Source organism: Chiloscyllium plagiosum, chromosome 8 (genome assembly GCF_004010195.1).
Source record: "Chiloscyllium plagiosum isolate BGI_BamShark_2017 chromosome 8, ASM401019v2, whole genome shotgun sequence".
Classification (NCBI taxonomy): Eukaryota; Metazoa; Chordata; class Chondrichthyes; order Orectolobiformes; family Hemiscylliidae; genus Chiloscyllium; species Chiloscyllium plagiosum.
Genome location: NC_057717.1, coordinates 105,690,465 through 105,713,232, shown reverse-complemented (window position 1 = coordinate 105,713,232; position 22,768 = coordinate 105,690,465). Strand labels below are relative to the sequence as shown.

Genomic DNA, 22,768 nt, shown 5'->3' with positions numbered 1-22,768 from the left:
GAATTGCAGAGCAAGCTGGATGAGCCAAATAGTGTACTCCTGCTTCTATTGCTATGAAACCCTTTGAAATCTGATGCTCCTCTGATTCTGCCTTTTGTACATGCCTGATGTTAATTACTCTAGAACTGTTTTCAGCTGACTGGGTCTTTATCACTGAAATTCTCAACCACTGACTGTTTCGAGAACCTGCTCAAAGTCCACCTGTTTTGTTCAGCTGTCCTAAAATTGCTGTTGTTTGATAATACTCCTGTGTTGAAATTTGGGACGTTTACTATTGAAGGCACTATATTAATTCAAATTATTGTATAGCAGTGCTGTCCAAGACTTGAAACATTTGCACCAAGTAGCAGTGTGGTGTAATAAAGCAGAAATGTTTTTCCTTGTACGTTGTATTGGTGTAAAATAGCTGCTTAACTTGTGCACAGGACCATGGATGGTGACAGGTGATACAAGGCTCCAAATGATCAGTGCTGAAAGTGCACAGCAGGTCAGGCAGCATTTTTGGAGCAAGGCTGAGCTCATGTTCCAGGTTGAGGTGTTCTCTTATCAGTCATTTCTGGCTTTAATTTATTCCCAAGGAAAGTTGTCAATATCTGTTAGATTTGCTTCTCCCTCCACAAACACTGCCAGAGTCTGTCCAACACTATTGTCATAATTTTCCAGCATCATTGTTCTTTTGCGTCCATTTACTGTGTGAATTCTAAGGATTCAGGCTCTGGAGAGTGTGTGAGACTCCTTCTGTGCTCAGCTATCATTTTGAGGTTTTGGATGTGACAGGTTGTTGGTCACTGCTTTGGATGTTTTTCAGTTTTTAACCTCATTTGAATGCTCAAGTCTTGCCTTCCACGTGCACTGTTTCCCTCAGGAGTTTCCTTCAAAACCCACTGCTTAATGAGAATTTGCAGGATAATGCCTAATTTTAATTGCAGTTAATGACCTTCTATTGTGTTAATTTATATGTGCAGTTGGCATACTCTTCACTTTGCCTTTAGAAAAGCAATTTCAGCTGTTCATTTTCATCAATCAAATCTCAATCTTGATGAAACTCAGTGATGTGACAGACTGGTGTAGATCCCAGTTGCCATTGCTTTCCCGAGGTTGATGAAAAGCAGATGCTGAGCCACTGTGCCCCCCATAGGGATGATCAGAGAAGTGATTATTTTTGGGTAGGGTCTAGAAGGAGAGAAAATTCAAGAGGGATTCCAGAGAGATCGGTTGACTGAAGGCTCAACTGCAGAGTGAATGAACGCAATTGGAGCAGAAGTAACCTCCCTTTGTGTAGTGCCTGGGACATTCAAGACCTCCCATGGTTCTGTTTGGTTCTTCAGGTTTGTATGTGAGCAGAAGCACTGTTCTTGCAGGTGAAATTAATATCTGGAGCACTTAAAAGCTTTGGATTCCTGTCAGGTTGCACATGGAGATGCTAGTTTTGGATGAAATATGGGAAATTGATTTTTTTTTCCCCTGGGAGTTGGACATGCTGCAATGGATCAATTTGATGCTGCTCATTTGTAATGGCTGCCACTCGCTGCATTGCGCCAGGCACACAGTCCTGCTTTAACTGAGGAACTTTGAGTCTTGTGTTCTGTTTGCTATAGTTTATACAGACACTGTTCAAACTGGTTTTGTTTACTGTAGTTTGTTGAGATATTGGTTTGATGTTAAATAAACACTACTTGATGCAAGTTATTAGTGCACAAATAGTGGTATTGTCCCCTGTGGTGACCTGCACCTTTACTGAACTGAGGAATCCCCTTATCCTTCAAAACCAATGGCAGTGCTGATCTTAAAGCACCGTGTCTTCCAATGCTGGGCTCCCTCAAACTGTTCCCTTCAGGAGTGCGGCACGTCCTCGGAATCCCCATGCAGCCACCCAATCTCCCAATGTCAGTGTGGCACTCATCAGGCCCCCTCCCTATGTGTGTGTGTGTCTCTCACCACTCCTGCCTGCCTACCGACCCCACCCACACTACCAACTCCCTTCCCTCACTCCCACCCTCCCGTGGTAATATAGCATTCCCTCGAGAATCCCCAGCTCACCGTACATTTATCCTGACCTAAACCATTTTGCTGTTGTGTGCTTAACTCGTCAGATAAAAATTGAATTCACAATCTCTGCAAAGCAGTGTCCATGCGATGCATTGAGCCAATGATTTGGGGAAAACCTGTTCTTGGTGATGTTATTAAATCCGATGTGATCCCTCTCTGTTCCAGACGACATTTTGAATTGGAAACATGGCACTGTGCCCCTGCACTGTGATGAACTCTGACACCAAGCTGGACGGATGCCACTCTTCAGCGTCAGGCTTGAGGGTACACCTGTACTGGTCAAGCGAAGGTTCACAGGACCTTGTTTTTACCGAGGGGGAGATGGTTGCAGAAGACATATGTATTCTGGCTGCACAGAAATGCTGTAAGGACTATTTAAATTCTCTTTTCAATGTTCCTGGCATGTCTATTACCAAACCGGAGTTAAAGTTTTGTCTCAGTACAATACACCCCTGGAGTATACATTCAGAATAGGAGGCTGTTGACCTAGACCTGGGCTGGCTAATGCTAGTTGGGGCAGGAATAGGGTGGTTACCCCTGAAATGGGAAGACCAAGGCATTAGATGAGGGGTTCCCCCATTGATGTGTGGAGGATACAGCTGCAGTTCAATCAGGTAAACTGACCATGTGTTCACCATGGAGCCCCGGCAATAGTCCATACCTTGGTGAGAATTGGCAGATTCATGGGATTGCTGGCTTGCATGTTTATCTGGTATGCAATAAGGATTAGAAACTGCACAGTTGCAGTGCCTGAACACCAGCTGGTCCCTGCTGCTGTGAAATGCATGTGTGTGGACAGTGGTTAAGAACATGGTTAGGCTAAACTGCCCAATTTACCAATAAGTACTGTCAGAGCAAGCTCTCATGTCTGGGTGCAGCTAAGCAGTTTGAGCCAGTGGAATTGTCTTGTCAGGAAGGCTGGAATATCAACAGGTGAAGAGAACATAACATCCAACCCAGCAGGCAAGAAACAAATCAGAGTGACATCTATTCATCACCAATAGCGGAGCCCACTGGGCTAGCCAATGCAAGTTCCAGTCAGAAGCTGGTCACTCACCCTTGGTCCTATGATGTTGCCGAGACTAACCCTGTCACAAAAAGTAAACTCTGTACCAGGTGTGCTGCTTCAACTCCAAATTAGCACTGATTACCCTGAGAGAAGTTGAAATTATGACCCTAGTAATTTAATTTGTATGTGTTTTTTTTCCCAAGCCATTTCCCCACTGTGCCACAACTTGTATGCACTTTATGACTTAAAAGAGAATCTTTGGTATCCTCCGAATCATATCTTCAAGATTGACAAGGACCTGTGTTTGACTCTGCACTATCGTATGAGGTATGTGGATTGCTCACATGCACCATCAGTTCAGCTCCTTCCTACATCCTGACAAATAAAATCAGGGCTTTCTGAAACCGTGGAATGCAGTGTTGAGACATAGCACCGTGATTTCAAAACCTTCTGCAGTTTTGTCTAAATCTCTCTCCTGGATTTTATTGGGAATGGGCCAACTTTAAATTAATGGGGAAATATCCCCTACAATGCCCTCCTGACCAAGAGATGATGATGAATCATCTCTCAAGGGGAGATGATGGCCTATAGAGAGAGCCATGCAGCATACAAACAGACCCTTCAGTCCAACCAATCCATACTGACCATAATTCCAAACTAAACTAGCCTCCCTGCCTGCCCTTGGCCCATATCTCTCCAAACGTTTCTCATTTATGTACTTATCCAAAAGTCTTTTAAACATTGTACCTGCATCCACCACTTTCTCTGGAAGTTCACACCACACATGAGCCACTCTGTTTTTAAAAAAAAATTGCCCCCATGTCTTTTTTTAAATCTTTCTCCTCTCTCCTTAAAAATATGCCCCCAAGTCTTGAAATCCCCCATCCGAGGGAAAAGACTCTGCTATTCATCTTGTCTATTCCCCTCATAATTCTATAAACCTCGATAAGGTCACCCCTCAACCTCCTCCACTCCAGTTTAAAAAAAAAGTCCCAGCCTATCCAGTCTCTCCTTATAAGTCAAACTCTCCATTCCTGTCAACAGCCTGGTCAATCTCTCCTCAACCCCCTCCGACCCAATATCCTTCCTGTAGCAGGATGATCAGAACTGGACACTGCTCCAAAGAAGACCTCACTGACCTCCGCATAACCTCCCAACTCACATCCAAAGGTCTGAGCGATGAAGGCAAGTGTGCTAAATGGCACCTTAACCACCCTATCTATACAAGATCAAACTTCAGAGTTATGTACCTGAATCTCAAGGCCTCTGTTCTACAACACTGCCCAAGGCCCTACTTCTAATTGTAGAAGTCCTGCCCTTGTTTGTTGTACCAAAATGCATTACCTCACATTTATCCAAATTAAACTCCATCTGCTGCTCCTCAGGCCATTGACCCAATTGATCAAGATCTCTGTAATCTTCGATAAGCTGCTTTACTGTCCACTATAGCACTAACCATGGTGCCATCTGCTAACCTGTGAGCCATGCCTCTATATTCTCATTGAAATAATTTGACGGGTTGGTATTATTGCTGGACTGTCAATCCACAGACCCAGGCAATGATCTGGGGATCTAGGTTCAAATCCTGCCATGGCAAGTGGAGTTTGAATTCCTTTTAAAAAAAACGGAAGGTAAAGAAACTAATGATGACCATGAATCCCTTGTTGATCGTTGGAAAAATCCATCTGGTTCACTAATGTGCTTTAGGGAAGCAAACTGGGTTGTTACTGGGTCAGGCCTACATGTGACTTCAGACCCACATAACGCGGTTGACTCTTAATTACCCTCTGGGCAATTAGGGGTGGGCAATAAATGCTGACCCAGCCAGTGCTGTGCCCACATCTTGTGAATGAATTTTAAAAAACTATGAATGCTGGAAATGAGTAGGAGATTGTTAGGATTTTGCTTTTGGACATTTAAGCAGAGCCCCACAATATCCCATCTTTCCCTGACCAGTTGCCTGAATGGTTTACCATTTTGGGCTTTAATTCTCGATGTGCACAGCTCTTGCTCATGGATACTTGTCAGCTTCACCTGTGACTGAAGCCAGTCACAGGGAGGTAAGCAGTCAGACACTGTCCACTCACTGTCTAGGCTGCAGCAAATCTCATGTTTCCTTCATCACTGTGCCTTTTGCCTGTAGGTTTTACTTTAAGAACTGGCATGGCATGTCGGAAAAGGAACCTCGGGTATACCGGTGGACACCGAAAAGGAATGACTGTGAGAAATTTGACCAAGGCAGCCCTCTGTTTGACCACATGTCACTCAATTACATCTTCTCACAGGTGGGCAGTGTTTCCATTAAGGTTTTTGCAATCCATAATTTAGGTGTGGGTGCATGGAGAGGTCTGTTTCCCTGTGGCACACTGTTGCTTTGTGAGAGGTATTGGCACCAGCACATGAACTCCTCAAATCTGTGCTTTCTCAATCCTTCCTTACCTCTATCTGTGTGTGCAGAGCATTGTCATACATCTTACTCTGGAAGATTTTCTTGACTGTTGGATATTTTTTTAATTCCAGACAGGTTTTTTCAAGCTGAATATAATTTCTGTTTATGTTCTGTAAGCAATCAACCCTGAAAAATATCACAACTTGAATAAAAGTGATTCTTGGTTTGCAAAGAATGGTGCATTTATTAGTTAGCAAAATGCTTACCTGTGAGCTTGTACAGTAAAGACAATCAGATTTGCTGTCATGGTTACTGAGAAAGTTGTCCATTTTACTGAGACCCAATACAGATACAGATGTAGAATTTATTTTCAGCAGAACACTGACTCCTGTCAGGAACGTGGTTCCACTGTGACTGTCCATTGAGATTTTACCCCAATGGTCCCGAAGTATAAATTCTATTTGTCCCATTAATGCTGCACCACCCTATTGTGACTGACTGAAGCTGGTCATAAAAAGATGTGGTTCTCTTGTCATTCTTTGATTGAATTGTCAAGATTGCTTTTCAATTGGCCCATGCAGTTCCACTGAGTACATTATCATGCACACCCTCCAGTGCCAGAGATGTAGTGCTTTTCGATAGAGGTGTGGCTATGGTTCAACACTTGGTAAAAAGCTGGGGATTCTGCAGCAGTTTGGACCCAAATTAGCCCTTCAAACAAGTAGCCCCAAAAATAGATGAACCAATCATTTATAATTGTGGGATCTTGCTATGTTAAAACTGACTTGCTGACAAAACTACAGGTTAACAGGCTTCAAAATAATTTCTGAGATGTATTTGTTATTTATTTGAGAGCTGTGATTAAGATTTTTTTTTAACTACTGGCAATTGATTGCAATCTCTCTGGGGTTGTTTATTGGAGGATGGCTGATCAATGCTGTTCCTGTGTTTCCAGGGCAAATATGATTTTGTTAATGGCATCGCTCCTCTCAAAGAGCCACAGAATGAGCAGGAATTACATGTCTTCCAAAATGAGAGTCTGGGAATGGCTGTGCTGCATCTTTCGTATATTGCGGTCCTGAGTGGACGCTCACTTAGTGAAGTGGCCAAGGAAATAAGGTGTGTGAGTCAGCAGCTGTAAGTCTGTCTGAATTGATAACATGGCAGAATGCCGTCCCATTATTCCATGGAGGCATTTGGAAGAGCCCAGATGCTGGAAAATTGATTGAGGTGTTTGTGTGCTGTAAATATCAACATGAAGATGTGGTGTGTTTTCCATCTTTGGGGTGATGTTGTTACATTGGGAGGAGGGAGATGGAAGGGAACAACAGGACAAAGCCTTCCCTGTGGAGATTCCACATGGGTGGTGAAAGGCTGCCATACAGAATGAGCATGGAGGAAGGGGTTTGGGGGCCGCTGAGAAATCGGGAAATCCGTTCAGACATGGACATTTGTATGTTATGTGCTGGGATAATAAATAGCTTACAATGTGCTTGCACATGTCCTTTTCATAAGTTTGCATTCTCCTTTCATCTTTATTTCTGCTCCCTACCGACACAGAGAGGGCAAGGTGGAGAGAGAAATAAGGAGGTTTTTAAAGGCATCTGCCAGGCTTGCCAGTCTGTGGAAGCCCAATGAAGGATGCAGCAGCTGTCATAGTGGTGAGGATTTTGTGGTAATGCCTTTATCTGCTTGCTGACACTGACCAGCTTTTCTCTCTCCTTCTCTTTGTCAGCTTTAAGGGGTGCATCCCAAAGACATTCCGTGCAAAAATAGACAGGTGCAATGCCCTGACCAAGATCCGGCTGAAACGTGGCTTCCGGAAGTTTGTGAGGAGCTTCCACTTGCCTGTGGTTGGTTCAGGGAAGGTGATCCAGCACGACATTATATTCAAATACCTCTCTACCCTGGAGAACCTTTGCACCAACTTAGGAGGCGAGATCTTCCATGTCTCGTATTTGGAAGTGCTTCCAGAAAGTAGCAGGACCCCATACATAAACAATCGGAATTACCTGCAGCCCACGGAGAATATCATCTGCCCCACATTACCTACCCAGGAATATGAAGTGCTGGTGACTGGGACAGAGGGAATTCAGTGGAGAATACTCAAGAAGGTGAACATGGATACTGTATCTGACCACCACACCTTCTTCCTTCTCTTCTGTCTCCTTCTCTCTCTGCTCTTCTCTTTCTCTTGTCCACGCTTCTCTCTCCCATCTCCCCTTCTCCCAGGGGCCTTGCAAGTACTGCTATTGTTCTTCTGTCGTCTTTACTGAAAGGTCAACACTGTCATTGCAGCAAATACTAAATAAAATTGATAGCATGTCTCTCTCAGCAATAGAGCACTGAATAATAATAGTGTATGCTCTACAGAACTCCAGTTCAGAACAGGAAAATTTTCCTGTTCCTTGGATGCTGTCTGAACTGCTGTGCTTTCCCAGCACCAATCTAATCCAGAATCTGTTTTCCAGCATCTGCAGTCATCGTTTTTATCTACAGAACTCCAGACAAACTGAAATCTGATGACTTGTTTGTCCCTTCACAGACTTTCAGGAGGTCAGTGGGGCATTGGTGTCCAAGCCTTAGAATAGAGCTACCTTGACCTTCATATTCCAATAGCACTGATAAGGAGTTTGCTCACTGCCCTTGATAGGTTCCTCCCACCTCGTTTGTTGAATCGCATATTTGCACGTATAAGGGCTGGTGGGGATGAATGGGGTGACGTTGCTCTGGTTTTCTTCTCCCTCTTCCATGGATGTTATTTTGTCCTTTCATCCTTTGACGTACCGGCCATTCTGATGACGAAGTTCAGCGAAACAATTCAAGGATTGTGTCGTAATAATTGTGATGGTCTTTTATTTTAACTAGCCTGCACCCCTCAAAAAGACCGGCTGGAAGGGCAAACCAGCAGACAGTGGCAGTGGCAAGTCGAGTGAAGCGGTTGAGTTCACTGAGAAGCCATATTCGCACTTCTGTGATTTCAAGGAGATTACACACTTGGTCATCTCTGACTGCAGGGTCAGTGTTCACAGACAGGATAACAAGTGTCTGGTGAGTAACCTTCTGCACTCTACCTTCCTCTTTGTCCATTTGCTGCTGTCTGTTGTCGCGTACTGTTTTGGTCACCCACTGGCTTAGTGCCCTGGGGCATGTGGAAGGTTTTTTGGAGTGAGCTCAGTTCTGCTCTCACATTACAGAGTAACCTCGATTATCTGAGTGACATGAGTGGGCAGTATTTCGTTCGCATAATTGATTATTTGGTTAATCAATTAAATGCCTTTCCTCTGGAGCTCTGAGCTTTTTTAAGTTGGCTCCCTGTCCAAGGGGAGGGACCAGCACACTGCACACGAGCACAGGGGGTGTTGGGACAGCTGGACTGGGCACCAACAAGACTGCTGATGCTGCACGCGCATGAACGCACAAAATGTTTTACTGCAACATTTTGCCCCGTACAGGGCACTGTTGGAGAGATTATCTGGGGAAGTGGGGGGGGGGGGTTTAGGGTATGCCCCTCTGTAAAACTGCAGGTAAAGTGTGTGGGGAGAGAGGGAGGGTGGGAGGTCAGGCTTTTGGAGACAGTGCCTGTTTAATCACCGTAAACAAAACTCGCAATCAGTGTTCGAAACACATCTTTGGGATTGCGCGATCTCCTTCAGATAATCCGGTATTTGGATAATTGATATTCGGATAATCGCGGTTCCTCTGTACACACCCACCATTCTCACTGGCATCACTGGATTGTCATAACATTTGGCAACTTGTGCTGGCCCTCTGACTTCCCCATTAGAACAATTGACTACATTGTTACCTTGTGGTATTAAAGCTGGGGCCTTGCTGGTCTGCCTGGCTTAACTTGTCTTGATTAAGACCACTGAATGAAGAGTGACAGTGGTTCCTGGTCTTTGGGGGGGGGGGGGTGGTTCTGTGCTTCCCACATTGAAGAGAGGACAGTGTTGAGGAGGGGGGGCAACTTGGAGACTGGTTGGGATGGAAGCCATGGAGTGAGTTTCCTTGTCCTTATTTGAGACCAAAGGAAAAGAATGAAAAGGTAAGGTTTTTCTCTCTGTTGGAAAAGTTTCCATTCATTCTGAAATGAAAGTTATTGGTGAAAGATCACTGTTGTTTTGAACATTTTGAAGTAGACGTGAAGCTAAGCCCTGTAGGGTTGGTTTGAAATCAATGCCTCCTTTTGTTTTACAAACTGGAGCAGTTATCAGTTATCCCTGTGATTGGATATGCCGGTGGTAAATGATTACAGGGCAAGAGGAGCTTCATTTCACTTGATTACAGAAGGAATGTGGGAGGGAGAGACAAACCAGGTTTTATTGTTTTATATGCCTGAATTTGTGCTGCTTTAGAGCTACAGTTAGAGATTTCTGCTCACAACAAAGCTTTCTGACTTGGCAAGGTTCTCATGCTGCCCCTTGGTTTGCTGATCGTAAGATCACTTCTGCAAAAACCATTTGGTCCAATTAGACTTGTCCTCGCACATTATGAAGCCTGAAGAAAATGTTTAAGCATTTTCTTAAACAAGTCAGAGTGTACCTGAGGGAATGCACAGAACAAATAAAGATTCCAATCTGAAGGTTGCAGATTTAGTCCTGTCCTGTCTTCGGTTGGTCTTTCTCACTGGGGCTTGTCAGGCAGTCTAATTAACTTGGGAAGATGATGAACCCAAGTTCCTGTTTGTGACATTGTGGGAAATATACATAGAAACCAAGCTGAGATGTGGATGCTGCTTCACAGCAGAGCTGCAGGTGGTCAGAACATAAAAACTTTAAAGTATGATATTCCATTCCTCTGATTTGAGCATCCCTGTTTTTATTTGATGGTGAGAGTGCCTTCAACCAAAGTTCCAGAACGGCTTCAAAAATCCGCCAATCTCTCTCCGCTCTTGAAGATAAACATTTTTACCAAATAAACTCTTAGATCTAAAGTTAATGATCCTGCAACCATTATTGTTTTTGAAAGCGAGTTCCAAACATCAAAAGTAAGCTGGATAACCTGGAGTTTTTCCCCCGGAGCACAGGAGGTTGAGAGGTGACCTTCGAGGAGTGTATGAAATTCTATGGGGAATAGATAAGATGAATGACCAAAGATCTTTTCCCTTGGGTGGTAGAGTTCAAAACTAGGGGGTGTATTTTTAAGGTGAGAGGACAAAGTTTTTAGAAAGGACAGGAGGGCAACCTTTTCAGTGGTTGGGTGAAATGAACTTCCATGGATGGAGGTATAGTTATACATTTAAAAGAAATTTGGATCAGCACATGGCTGGTCAAGGTTTGAAGGGATATGGGCTAAACTCCGGCAAGTGGGACTAGATTAGTTTGGGAATGTGGTTGGCTTGGGAGAGTTGGGTCAAGAGATCTGTTTCCATTCGATATGATGCAGACTCTGTCCACTACCCTGTGTGTGTCGAAGTGCTTCCTAACATCTCTCCTGAATGGTGTGGCTCTAATTCTCAGACAATGCTCCCCAGTTCCAAAATCCCCAGCCAGTGGGAACAGTTTATTTTATCTACCCTGTCTTTTCCTGTTAGTATCTTGAAGATTTGTTCCAATTGCCCCTTAGCCTTCTAAATTCTAGAGAAAACAGGCCTAATTTGTACATTATCTTCTCAAAACTAACCTCGATTCAATTTCCTGGCTCCTTCAAGCTCCTTTCCATCGTAACCTTTGAAAATTAGATACGTGTTTTCAAAATCCCAACTTGGAGAATTCAGAGATATTGTCAGTTGTGATGGAGTCTGAATCAAGTTTTCAGATGTAACTATGTGGGAAAGCTGTTAACAGCATGTTGTTCAGGAACCCCAGTCAATACTGAAATGGTTCTGGGAGTCCCTCACAAATGCTGATCCTTTGGCGATCCAAAAGATACCTACCTGCTTGAGGGCCAACAGTAATACCATTGCAGAATATATTTCGCGTCAACTAGCTAGAAAACCTAGCTGGTAATTGAACTAAAACAGAATAAGACAGGTTGGACACAGTTGTAGAGATGGTGTCCTGAAAGGATGACGTCAGGACAAATTTGCGACCTTCCTAGGTTAGATTCACCTTCTATCCAGTCTTCAGATGCAATACTAAAGCTCATTGTTTTTTTAATCTGTAGGACCTTGTATTGCCCTCACACAAGCAAGCACTGTCCTTTGCAGCACTGATAGATGGCTACTCTCGCCTGACCACTGATTCTCACCACTACCTGTGTCATGAGGTTGCTTCTCCACGTGTTGTGCTGAGCATCACCAGTGGCATCCATGGACCAATGCAGTAAGTTTCAGCTGAGCAGAGTTAACCCTGATCTGTTCTTTTTCTTTCTGCATGTTTGTTGGTGTGGACAACAGAAACCTTTCCATAAGGTCGCAGTAATGCTGCCTGTATACTGTCCTTTTCAGACACTCCCAGGACACATAGAAAATATGTTTGGTTGCATTGTTCAGTGCCTTTGCCACTGTCCCCAGCAAACACTTCCAAACAAGGTACAATGCAGAGTTAGGTACAGAGTAAAACTATGGCAAAAGTGTGGTCTGCAGATGCTGGAAATCAGAGTCTACATTAAAGTGGTGCTGGAAAAGCACAGCTGGTCAGGTAGCATCCAAGGAGCAGGAAAATCGAATGAAGACCCTTCATTCCTGATGGGTTTTTGCCCAAAACGTTGGTTTTCCCACTCGGATGCTGCCTGACTGGCTGTGCTTTCCCAGCACCTCACTAATGTAGACAGAGTAAAGCTACCTCTATCCCTTCCCCATCAAACCCTCCCAGGATATGTACACATAGGGTAAAGTTCCCTCGACTCGGTCTGAAACGTATACCTTGTAATTAACCACAGAAGAGCATTCTTGCACCATGGTCGTTTTAATTGATCAGGACAGAAGACTTTGCAAAATCGTTTTGAAGTGATTTTTCAGAATGTGGACAGTGCCCTCATGAGTTACTCGACAGTGAATTGTAGTGAGACTGAAGTGACTTGTGCCAGTCAGTGTAAAGATGACTTGCACTCTTCCCTGAAAAATACCTTTTGACAATGCACTGCCAACTCTGGTGCTAACCTGTAAATCACCAGGATTATTGCTCAGCTGGTCTGTCAACTCCAGCACATTGAGATGTGCCCTTACTTCAATAACCAGTGTGAGCCAGTACTTGCAGAAGCAGACAGAGGCTTTGTCAGCTTGGGATGATTTCCACCAACTGCGATCTTCTGGATTTGACTGAACCCTGAAGTGAGAAGGTGTGTTTCTGATCTCTGCATCTCCCAAGTCCCAGTCCCTTACTCCCAGTTCAGTTTGTAGTTCTGTCCACTGTACCACCTACTCCACGCAACATTCCTATAACGCCACCTCTTGTAACTTGTGTTCCTTATTGATAACCCATGTCAATAATACACCAGGAAATTCAAGGCTAGCATTTGCCAGTATCACTCATCCCCCTAATTAACATGTCTCTGTTTATTCACTTTGTAAATCCCAGTCAAGATTTGAGGAGTAGGAAAAACAATTCTGTCAGCATTGGACCTCAAGTTTGTTTTGGAGAGAATTATATTCTCTTCCTTTAGAGAGAATTTTGGCCCCCATATTGATCTCTCAGACTTGGAGAAATAAACGCAGTTGATCCAGAGAAATGGTACTCTGTGCATAACTGCATGTACAGCTTGTTAGAATGCATTGTTTATCTTGGGCTTGGTCTTCTCCCACTTTATTTTCCCCATCTTCCCCTTGGTAAGGGTACAGTGTGATTGTGTGCCATTGTGTGATGGGATACATTGTGATACATGGTGCAATATGGTACAATATGCCACAGACCGTTACGCAGTGTTTTAGTATCATTACTCAGAGGTTTTAACATTGCGAACAATTGGCAATCCATTTATAATTCAATTCCTTGTGTGTGAGAGATGTAAAGGAATAACTGTGGGAAAAGGAAGAGACATTGAACCTTTGCTTCATTGTTTCCCCACAGACCACACTATGTCACTAATAAACTCCGTCGAGAGGATAACAAGGAGGGGCTGTATGTGCTGCGGTGGAGTGCTTTAGACTTCAGTAAGATTATCATGACAGTTGTCAGTAAGGAAAAGCCTGAGGTATGTAAACACTTGGTGCAAATCTCGAATTTATAAACCGCAATGTAATAAGCTACTTGGGATTGTGTTGGCATGATTCTGTGGAGTGTAAATGTTGGAATGGGGTGGGGGTGGGGTGGAGTGGGGAGGTAGTGGTGTGTCTGTCTGTGTGGAATATACTGGGATGGGGGGGGTTATGATTTATTTGCCATCTGCTGTTGCCCAGCTGGGGAAGCAGTACAGACCATCATCATGCAGCAGGGGGACCAGGAAGGTGAGGACAGAAACCACTGATAGCCACCCTGCTGTTTCATCCGGCTGCTCAGGCCATGGATATGAAGCAGTGGATCACCATTAGGTTCCTGTTAGGCAGGAGTCTGAGGTTACCACAGATAGATGGGAATATTGAATTTGAAGCAAAAACAGGATCTTATTGAATGGCAGGACAGGCTCAAGAACCTGAATGGTTGTCATCTCCTGAATCTTCGTTTACTGCGAGTGACTCAGCAAGTTTGAACATATAAGATTGGTCAACAACTGCCTTGCTTTCTCAATTGCTCAGAACTTGAGGGATGGTGGTTCTTGGCCGTTTACATGTGATCGTCACAGGGTTCCACATACAATTTGTCCCGCCCTAATTTCTTGTCCTCAAGAATATACACTGCGTTATGTGCAATATAACGCAAGTACAGGCTAAATTAATAAATTCACTTAGCTTCATGCCGCTTCTCATTAAAAGGACTTTCTCCTCAAAAGGCAATATGCACATAATGGTGTAATCACATAATAATGTATCAGTGTAATGGTGAAGACAGCACAGCTGAAGAGTGCTAACTAAACAGGAATGCTCGATGGTGGGAGCGGAGCCAGAAAGTACTAATGGCTTTGCTGTTAAACATTAATGGAAATGGGGCCTCTTCAAAATTGTTCCACAAAGCTTTTCTTTTACAATAAAATCACAACATTAATGGAGGCAGGAATTGGGTGGCAGGGTGTTAAAAGGCCAAAGCTTTCCCTCAGTTACATTAGGGTCACGAATTCCTGTTATATAAAAAAAAGCATTGCTTATCAGTTGGCCTCATTAGTGTTTCGCAGTGCACCCCGACACACACACCCAGAGAGAGACAGACACACAACCCCTCCCTGCCCTTGCCAAAACAACGGAGTCATCTTTGGCTGTGGTTCTGATTACCCGTACTTCTGGGTTACTTACATTTGGAAATATCAGAAACCTGAAGAAGCATGAAAACGTTATGCCATTTATTAGTAAGGCTCCTCACATTAGCAAGTGAACAGGAAGAATTGCTTTGGAATAGAGAGAGAATCTGCTGGAAATCGTTGTGACAGGAGAAGCAGTGTGAACATTTCAGGTTAAGGATCTTGAAGAGTTGATATTGTGTTCGGTATAGATCTCAGGCCTGCCAGAGGCGACTGGTAAACCAGTACTTTCGGTTAAATTTGTATGATTATCTTGCGTGCTTGAAAATAAAATGACTGAGACGAGCTCATTTTATGGCATTAAGGCTTTGGTTAATATGTTGTGGGTTAGTTTTCATTCAGGTAAATGATAACAGCATGATAGGATCAGGCTGCACAATGCAGGCTTTTGTAAGCACAGTAAATACTGCTTTCCCTCAATGCTCTTGGGTTCTATATAACAGAAAACTCTGAAAGTAAACAATGACTTGTGTGTGTGAAAGAGGATAGATTTGCATTTCAATTACCATACCAGAAGGGGCATATGTTAAATGTAAATCTCTGAACTTATACTGAGAAAAGTTACACGTTTTTGCACTTGTATCCATGGAGAGCAGTGATTGGTGCTGTGCAGGAATACTCTGTCTGCCCTTGGTCTGTGGCATTCCCAATGTCATGAATAATTATCGCTTTTCCTTTCTGCTGCTGTTGACTGAGGGGCATCCATTAGAACTGTCTGTTTAGTGGTACCTCTGGATTAGTCACAACCAGCAACACACCAACTCCACCAGTGAGTTCCCCAAGAACACAGCTTGCTCTCTGCTGCTGGACTCGGACCCAGAGGAACCTGTCTCACTTCCTGTTCCTCTCTTTCACAGCTGAACCTGTGAGGTCATTTCAGCACTCCCTGAGCTCCAAGACTTCACTCAGTTTATCTTGCTCTTGTCCACAAATATAGAATCCTTCCAGTGTGGAAACAGGCCATTTGGCCTTTCAAGTCCAAACCGAACCAGTAACATTTAATTTAGCAGGATGAAACCAGTTGTGTAAACAATTGGGTTAATAATTACTCTGATCAATTGAGATGATTTCAGACTGGGCTCTGAAAGGGCCAGTAATCTGTGATAGTCACATGTGTTCCCATGAAAATACATGTGCAAAATGAGGTAAGTGTAATTTTCAATAATTTGTGGATGTTCACACTGCATCCCCTTAGCTACTTGTGTTCAGTCAAACCCCAGCCCAGCCCAGCCCATGACCTTGCATTCCCTGTTGTAGGAGTGAGTGCCTTTCTGGCCTGTTGCCCATTCATTAAAGTAGTGGCTGATTATCAACCTCGAGCTTCTTGTAGCAGTCCCACTACCCTTCATTGCTGTAGTATACTGATGTAAGTTGTGAATCTTTGCTGCTCAGAGTGATTTGCCTGACAAAGCAGCTCAGGAGAGGATTATCAGATTCCTTATTAGAAGAGGAAGAATGTTTTTCAGTATTGAATGCAAGTTTTCCTGTCCAGCACTGACCTTGTTATGTTTCACTTGCAGTTTGAATTATTGAAAGGTTCTGGGAGTTTTCAGGACATGAAGCAGTTTCAGATTGAGAGGAAGGCCCCAAATGCCTATGTGCTGCAGGGATGGGAGCGGTCTTTCCCCAGTGTGAAGGAGCTCCTCGAGAGCCTCAAGGGCTGCCTGCTGAAATCAGGCAACGAGAGCTACATGGTCAAAAAGTGTTGCCCGCCTCTTCCTCATGGTAAACAGCAACGTCAGACTTGTGTACTTTTCCTCCTTGTGCTCTTCTTGTATTCTTTACAGTTATGCACCCCCATAGCTGGGAGGGCACTGCCAGAGCTGATGTGGAATTGCAGTTAATGATTCTCCTGTTTTCCCTTGAACAAGAGTTTGACAACATCTCTCAGTCTCCCAAAGGCATGTCTGTCATTTCTTTGAGATCATACCCACCCCGAGGACCACTTGTAACTCGGGGCTCCTCAATTCACTCACTCCTCCCATCTGATTCCCTGTCAGAGGGTTCCACTCAGCTTCCTTTAGATTGCACTGAGCACTCTTATCCTGAGTAGGTATGTGCAAATTCTCAATTCCCTTTCGCAGTCCCTACCGTTTCAAACTCGACTACACTCCCAACTCCCCCTCAGATTGCAGACACTGTTGCACCCTGTTTCCCCTCTCCCTCCGATTGTAAATGGTGCTTCAACACCCTTCTTAGTTTGAAAGCTGTAAAAACCCGATTATAGATTTTTTGGCAGTGTGCACTCTGTTTTGCCTTTCAGAATTCTCCAATCTCCTCATCACGAAGAATGTGAAGGACAGTGATGTGCGACCACTCACAGCTCAGTTAAATCTGAGCCAGCTCAGCTTCCATCAGATAAGGAAGGAGGAAATCATTCAGGTGAGTTTGTTATCATGCAGTGTGTTTCCAAGCTCCGTTTGCCTTCCCACTCCTTACTCTGAGTCTGGGCTGTTGTGACCAACCTGGATGGATGTGGGAAACTGCCTCCATGATCTATGAAGACTCACTCTCTTGTGCATCTCACACCATAGGGGAGTGACAAGACCCACATATCATTGACTTGAAAAGTTGCAAATTATTGGTGATTGACAAAGATCATTCAACCCATCTTCTTTGATCCAACCACATTGTCCCTAATCCTTCCCACTGGAGTATCCAGTTCTTTCATCCCTGGCTGGGATGTTGTTGTGACTGCAAGCAGGAGATGCCTGGCCTCTCCCAAGTGCAACACTGAGAATATTGTAAGGCTGGCTAACTTTGACTCTGTCTTTACAATCTCTTGTATCTTGAGTTCTGAAGAAGGGTCACTGGATCTGAAATGTTAACTCTGCTTTCTGTCCACAAATGCTGCCAGGGCTGTTGAGATTTTCCATCTATTTCTGTTTTAGTATTTATATCTTGATTTCTGCTCAGGTGTTTCATTCAGAAGTTGAAAAGCCCATCTCATTTTATTCCCTCATCTCACAGCTCTCACTGAGACAAAAGTATAAACCTTTCGTTCCCTGAATTGTTCCTTTTAAAGATTGTCATACTGGGTTTACAAGTTTATCAATGCTGAATGATGTTTGTGTGCATTTGTTTTGATGTTTCAGTAAATAGAGATAAGTATTTTGAGATAAAGGCACTAGCTTTGTACACTGGGTTTCCCCCAGGCAAGTGCAGGGCCAGAATACTGTTGATGAGGTACTGTTATTTTTGTGGTTTAACTCCTCTGGTTTAATGTGATCAGTGACAAAAACATTCTGGTTCATCATTGGACGCACACTAGAATAGAATGCTTTTGTTTCGTAATCCAAGGTGGTCATGTTCACTGCCATCTCCAAACTGGGTTCTGATTTTCTTCATGATCGCTCTGTTTTTCTCCCATCTTGCAGCTATCAGGTCCTTGTTGTGCAGGACCAGTCAGCCTGTGACCACTGTCCGCAAGGTCATGTTGTCCACGTGTAAGCTAGAGTGTGGAGTGTCAACAGCTGTTTGTCCACAGCTGAACTCAATCCTGTTCTCTCCGAATATATGATCAGGATGATTGGATATCGTGTGCTTGGTGTGCTCCTGCTCCCTGATCTGTCGAGAGCTCAGGCCTGTTTTACTCCTCCTTTAGGATTGAGGCTAACACATTTGAGAGTTTGTACTAGCTCTTTACATAGTTGTACATTTTAATTTTATTGTACACTTTGGAAACTCATGGCTCCAGAAATGCTGACCAATTCATTATTAACTACCTTCATGGAGTCAGAGAGATGTACAGCATGGAAACAGAACTTTCGGTCCAACTCGTACATACAGACCAAATCTGCCATGCCACTAAGTCAAAATCCAAGCATTAAAATCAGTGTTGTGGTTCTGTTCACCGAGCTGGGAATTTGTGTTGCAGACGTTTCGTCCCCTGTCTAGGTGACATCCTCAGTGCTTGGGAGCCTCCTGTGAAGCGCTTCGGTGATCTTTCCTCCGCCATTTATAGTGGTTTGTCCCTGCCGCTTCCGGTTGTCAGTTCCAGCTGTCCGCTGCAGTGGCCGGTATATTGGGTCCAGGTCGATGTGCTTATTGATTGAATCTGTGGATGAGTGCCATGCCTCTAGGAATTCCCTGGCTGTTCTCTGTTTGGCTTGTCCTATAATAGTAGTGTTGTCCCAGTCGAATTCATGTTGCTTGTCATCTGCATGTGTGGCTACTGAGGACCGACACGAAACGACACGACCAGCTATCCTTAGTAGCCACACGCAGATGACAAGCAACATGAATTCAACTGGGACAACACTACTATTATAGGACAAGCCAAACAGAGAACAGCCAGGGAATTCCTAGAGGCATGGCACTCATCCACAGATTCAATCAATAAGCACATCGACCTGGACCCAATATACCGGCCACTGCAGCGGACAGCTGGAACTGACAACCGGAAGCGGCAGGGACAAACCACTATAAATGGCGGAGGAAAGATCACCGAAGCGCTTCACAGGAGGCTCCCAAGCACTGAGGATGTCACCTAGACAGGGGACGAAACGTCTGCAACACAAATTCCCAGCTCGGCGAACAGAACCACAACAACGAGCACCCGAGCTACAAATCTTCTCCCAAACTTTGAATTAAAATCAGTGATATTACAATGAGATAAATTACATAGCTTACTTGACACCAGCTTGTAAGATCCCAGTTCATAGTCAGCCACATTGCTGTGGATCTGGGGTCACATTTAGTCCTGACCAGGTGAGGACAGCAAATTTCCTTCCCTAAAAGGCAGTGAACCGGTTGGTTTTATCACAGCCTGTAATAATCTCCATTAAGCTGGCTCTTGAATTTCAGAGTTCTTTAAAGTTCAATTTTAAATTCACTATCTGCCTTGGTGGGGCTCAAACCCACATCCCCAGAACGTGAGACTGGGGTTCTGGATTATAAATCTGGTGACGTTATTCCCATGCCACTGTACTCTGACACTAACGGTGAGAAGATATTTCACATTTGAAAGCTTTCTTTACCCTGCAAGAAACTGGCATTTGTAATGCAGTTTATACCAATAGTAGGAAGGAAGAGGGCATGGCGCCAGAGTATCAGAAACTTTCATTTCAGAGGCAATAGAAATATGCCTTGGGGCCTTGTTGTCAAAGCAGCTTTGTGTCAGGAATGTGGCCGTGTTGGGTGGTGTTTTAAAATTGGTTCAGGAGCCTATATCCTGTTCAAGTTGACTTTGCATCAAACAGTTTTATTGAGTGATGTGGTGGAGGGCCCTGCTTTCGAGAGGTGTTTTCCTCAACTGAGCTCTTCCACAACTCCAACAATTTACCTTACTTTTAAAGGTTGATGTGCTTCTTTAGCCTTGAATGTCTCTCAGTGTTATCATTAACTTGGGTCCAATTGGCTTTCTGTTCTGTGGCCCTATTCATAATGTCACATCCCAACAATAGCCATCTGGGTTTCTTCAGCTGATTCCCCAAAACAAAATCATGTGATCCATTCTGGAAGTCAGAATCATAGAGATGTACAGCACAGAAACAGACCCTTCGGTCCAACCCGTCCATGCCGGCCAGATATTCCAAACCAATCTAGTCCCACCTGCCAGCACCCGGCCCATATCCCTCCAAACCCTTCCTATTCATATCCCCATCCAAATGCCTCTTAAATGTTGTAACTGTACCAGCCTCCACCACATCCTCTGGCAACACATTCCATACACGTACCACCCTCTGCGTGAAAAAGTTGCCCCATAGGTCTCTTTTATATCTTTCCCCCCTCACCCTAAACCTATGCCCTCTAGTTCTGGACTCCCCGATCCAAGGGAAAATACTTTGTCTATTTATCCTATCCATACCCCTCAATTTTGTAAATCTCTATACGGTCACCCCTCAGTCTCCGACGCTCCAGGGAAAACAGCCCCAGCCAGTTCAGCCTCTCCCTGTAGCTCAGATCCTCCAACCCTGGCAACATCCTTGTAAATCTTTTCTGAACCCTTTCAAGTTTCACATCTTTCCGATAGAAAGGAGACCAGACTGATTGAGTTTTTTGATGAAGTAATAAAGAGGATTGATGAGGGCAGAGCAGTAGATGTGATCTATATGGACTTCAGTAAGGCATTCGACAAGGTTCCCCATGGGAGACTGATTAGCAAGGGTTGATCTCTTGGAATACAGGGAGAACTAGCCATTTGGATACAGAACTGGCTCAAAGGTAGTAGACAGAGGTGGTGGTGGAGGGTTGTTTTCAGACTGGAGGCCTGTGACCAGTGGAGTGCCACAAGGATCGGTGCTGGGCCCTCTAAATTTTGTCACTAGAGGGCATGATTTGGATGTGAGCATAAGAGGTACAGTTAGTAAGTTTGCAGATGACACCGAAATTGGAGGTGTCGTGGACAGCGAAGAGGGTTACCTCGGATTATAACAGGATCTGGACCAGATGGGCCAATGGGCTGAGAAGTGGCAGATGGAGTTTAATTCAGATAAATGCGAGGTGCTGCATTTTGGGAAAGCAAATCTTAGCAGGACTTATACACTTAATGGTAAGGTCCGAGGGAGTGTTGCTGAACAAAGAGACCTTGGAGTGCAGGTTCATAGCTCCTTGAAATAGGAGTCGCAGGTAGACAGGATAGTGAAGAAGGCATTTGGTATGCTTTCCTTTATTGGTCAGAGTATTGAGTACAGGAGTGGGGAGGTCATGTTGCGGCTGTACAGGACATTGGTTAGGCCACTGTTGGAATATTGCGTGAGGTCCATTGAACCAGTTTATCCCAATGGGATCACTCTTGACTCTCTGGAATGTTGGGAGCAATGGTTACATGGATTGTGTAGAGATGATTGCCTCAATGCACCAACACACAAGTCACAGTGTCACTGATTCCTCCCTGAGCATTAAGATTTAATAGAACGCCAACACAAACCACAGTGTTTTCTGTTTGCAGGAGCACCATCTGGGACGGGGAACAAGGATGAACATCTACGCCGGGAGGTTTTTTGAGGGTGACGAGGAGGAGGAGGAGGGAGAGATAGACTCACCCTGTGGAGTGGGCCGCAGTGAAGCGCGAGATCTTCGTGTGGTGTTGAAAGTACTCGATCCTAGTCACCGAGACATTGCATTGGTGAGAAAGCCAGAAGGGAATCTGATCATAGTAACAGGAGTAATTTCTTCAACTCAGTCCTTACACCTGCATATAACTGAAGAAATGAAAATATTTCTTTTGTTGGTGCCCTTCCCAGCTGCAGAATATCCCAAAGTGTTTTCTCGCAAATCACGACACTATTGTAATGAGGCCATGTTTGAACAAATTTACATGCAGCAAGTTTCCAGAAACAGCAATGTGACACGAATTCCATTGACTGTGCCTTGGGACCTTTTCCTTCTGCTGGAATGGGCCAGACATTGGGTTAGTGTTCCACCTGGAAAGGAGCCACCTCTGACAGTGCAGCATTCTCCCAGTATTGCACTGAAATATCCTTTCCATACAATGTGCTCTTGTTCCAGGAGGGCACTTAAAATAATAACCTTCTGCTTCCAGTTAGTTAACTGGGAAGAGGAGTTGCAACTGTGGGGTTGATGGCCAGAAACTGATGGGGAGCTTGTGTTCTCCAGGAGAGAGAATAGGAGAGGACGGTGGAGAGGATTTAATAGTTAGGATCTTGTTTGTACTTCAGTCTGGGAGCTCAAATATGTAGGAACATAGGAGGGACAGGAGCTGTTTTATGCCTTCTATAAAAACATAAGACATCGGAGCAGAAATTAGGCCATTCAGCCCATCGAGTCTGGTCCACCATTCAATCATGGCTGATAACTGTGTCAACCCCATTCTCCCTATAACCATTGATCCCTGGATAATCAAGAACCTATCTATCTCTGTGTTCAAAATACAGAATGATCCGGCCTCCACAACTTTGTGGTAGTGAATTCGGTAGGTTCACCGCTGTGAAGGAGTGACTTTCATTCGCCAGCATGTCTAATAGGCTACAGCCCCAAATGGTACAGCTAAGATAGTGAAATCATTCAGAGAATTTAAAAAGGAACAAGGTCAAGATATTAAGTTCGATATGGGTACATGGTGGCTCAGTGATTCGCACTGCTGC

The 22,768-nt window shown here is 44.3% G+C and overlaps 1 protein-coding gene across 3 annotated transcripts in view; it reads left to right on the top strand.

The window, feature by feature from the left end:
• LOC122552298 (non-receptor tyrosine-protein kinase TYK2-like) overlaps window positions 1-22,260 on the top strand; it is a 71,945-nt gene extending 49,685 nt beyond the window's left edge. For all 3 annotated transcript variants that reach the window (XM_043695020.1, XM_043695022.1, XM_043695023.1), the window contains exons 2-12: window positions 2,215-2,413; window positions 3,262-3,385; window positions 5,202-5,343; window positions 6,403-6,566; window positions 7,183-7,561; window positions 8,316-8,498; window positions 11,556-11,713; window positions 13,400-13,523; window positions 16,241-16,445; window positions 16,984-17,102; window positions 21,613-22,260. In XM_043695020.1, the coding sequence (XP_043550955.1) occupies window positions 2,236-2,413; window positions 3,262-3,385; window positions 5,202-5,343; window positions 6,403-6,566; window positions 7,183-7,561; window positions 8,316-8,498; window positions 11,556-11,713; window positions 13,400-13,523; window positions 16,241-16,445; window positions 16,984-17,102; window positions 21,613-22,245 (2,409 nt within the window). In that variant the 5' untranslated portion in view covers window positions 2,215-2,235 and the 3' untranslated portion in view covers window positions 22,246-22,260. The remainder of the gene's footprint in view (window positions 1-2,214; window positions 2,414-3,261; window positions 3,386-5,201; window positions 5,344-6,402; window positions 6,567-7,182; window positions 7,562-8,315; window positions 8,499-11,555; window positions 11,714-13,399; window positions 13,524-16,240; window positions 16,446-16,983; window positions 17,103-21,612) is intronic.
• The last annotated feature ends 508 nt before the right edge of the window (window positions 22,261-22,768 follow it).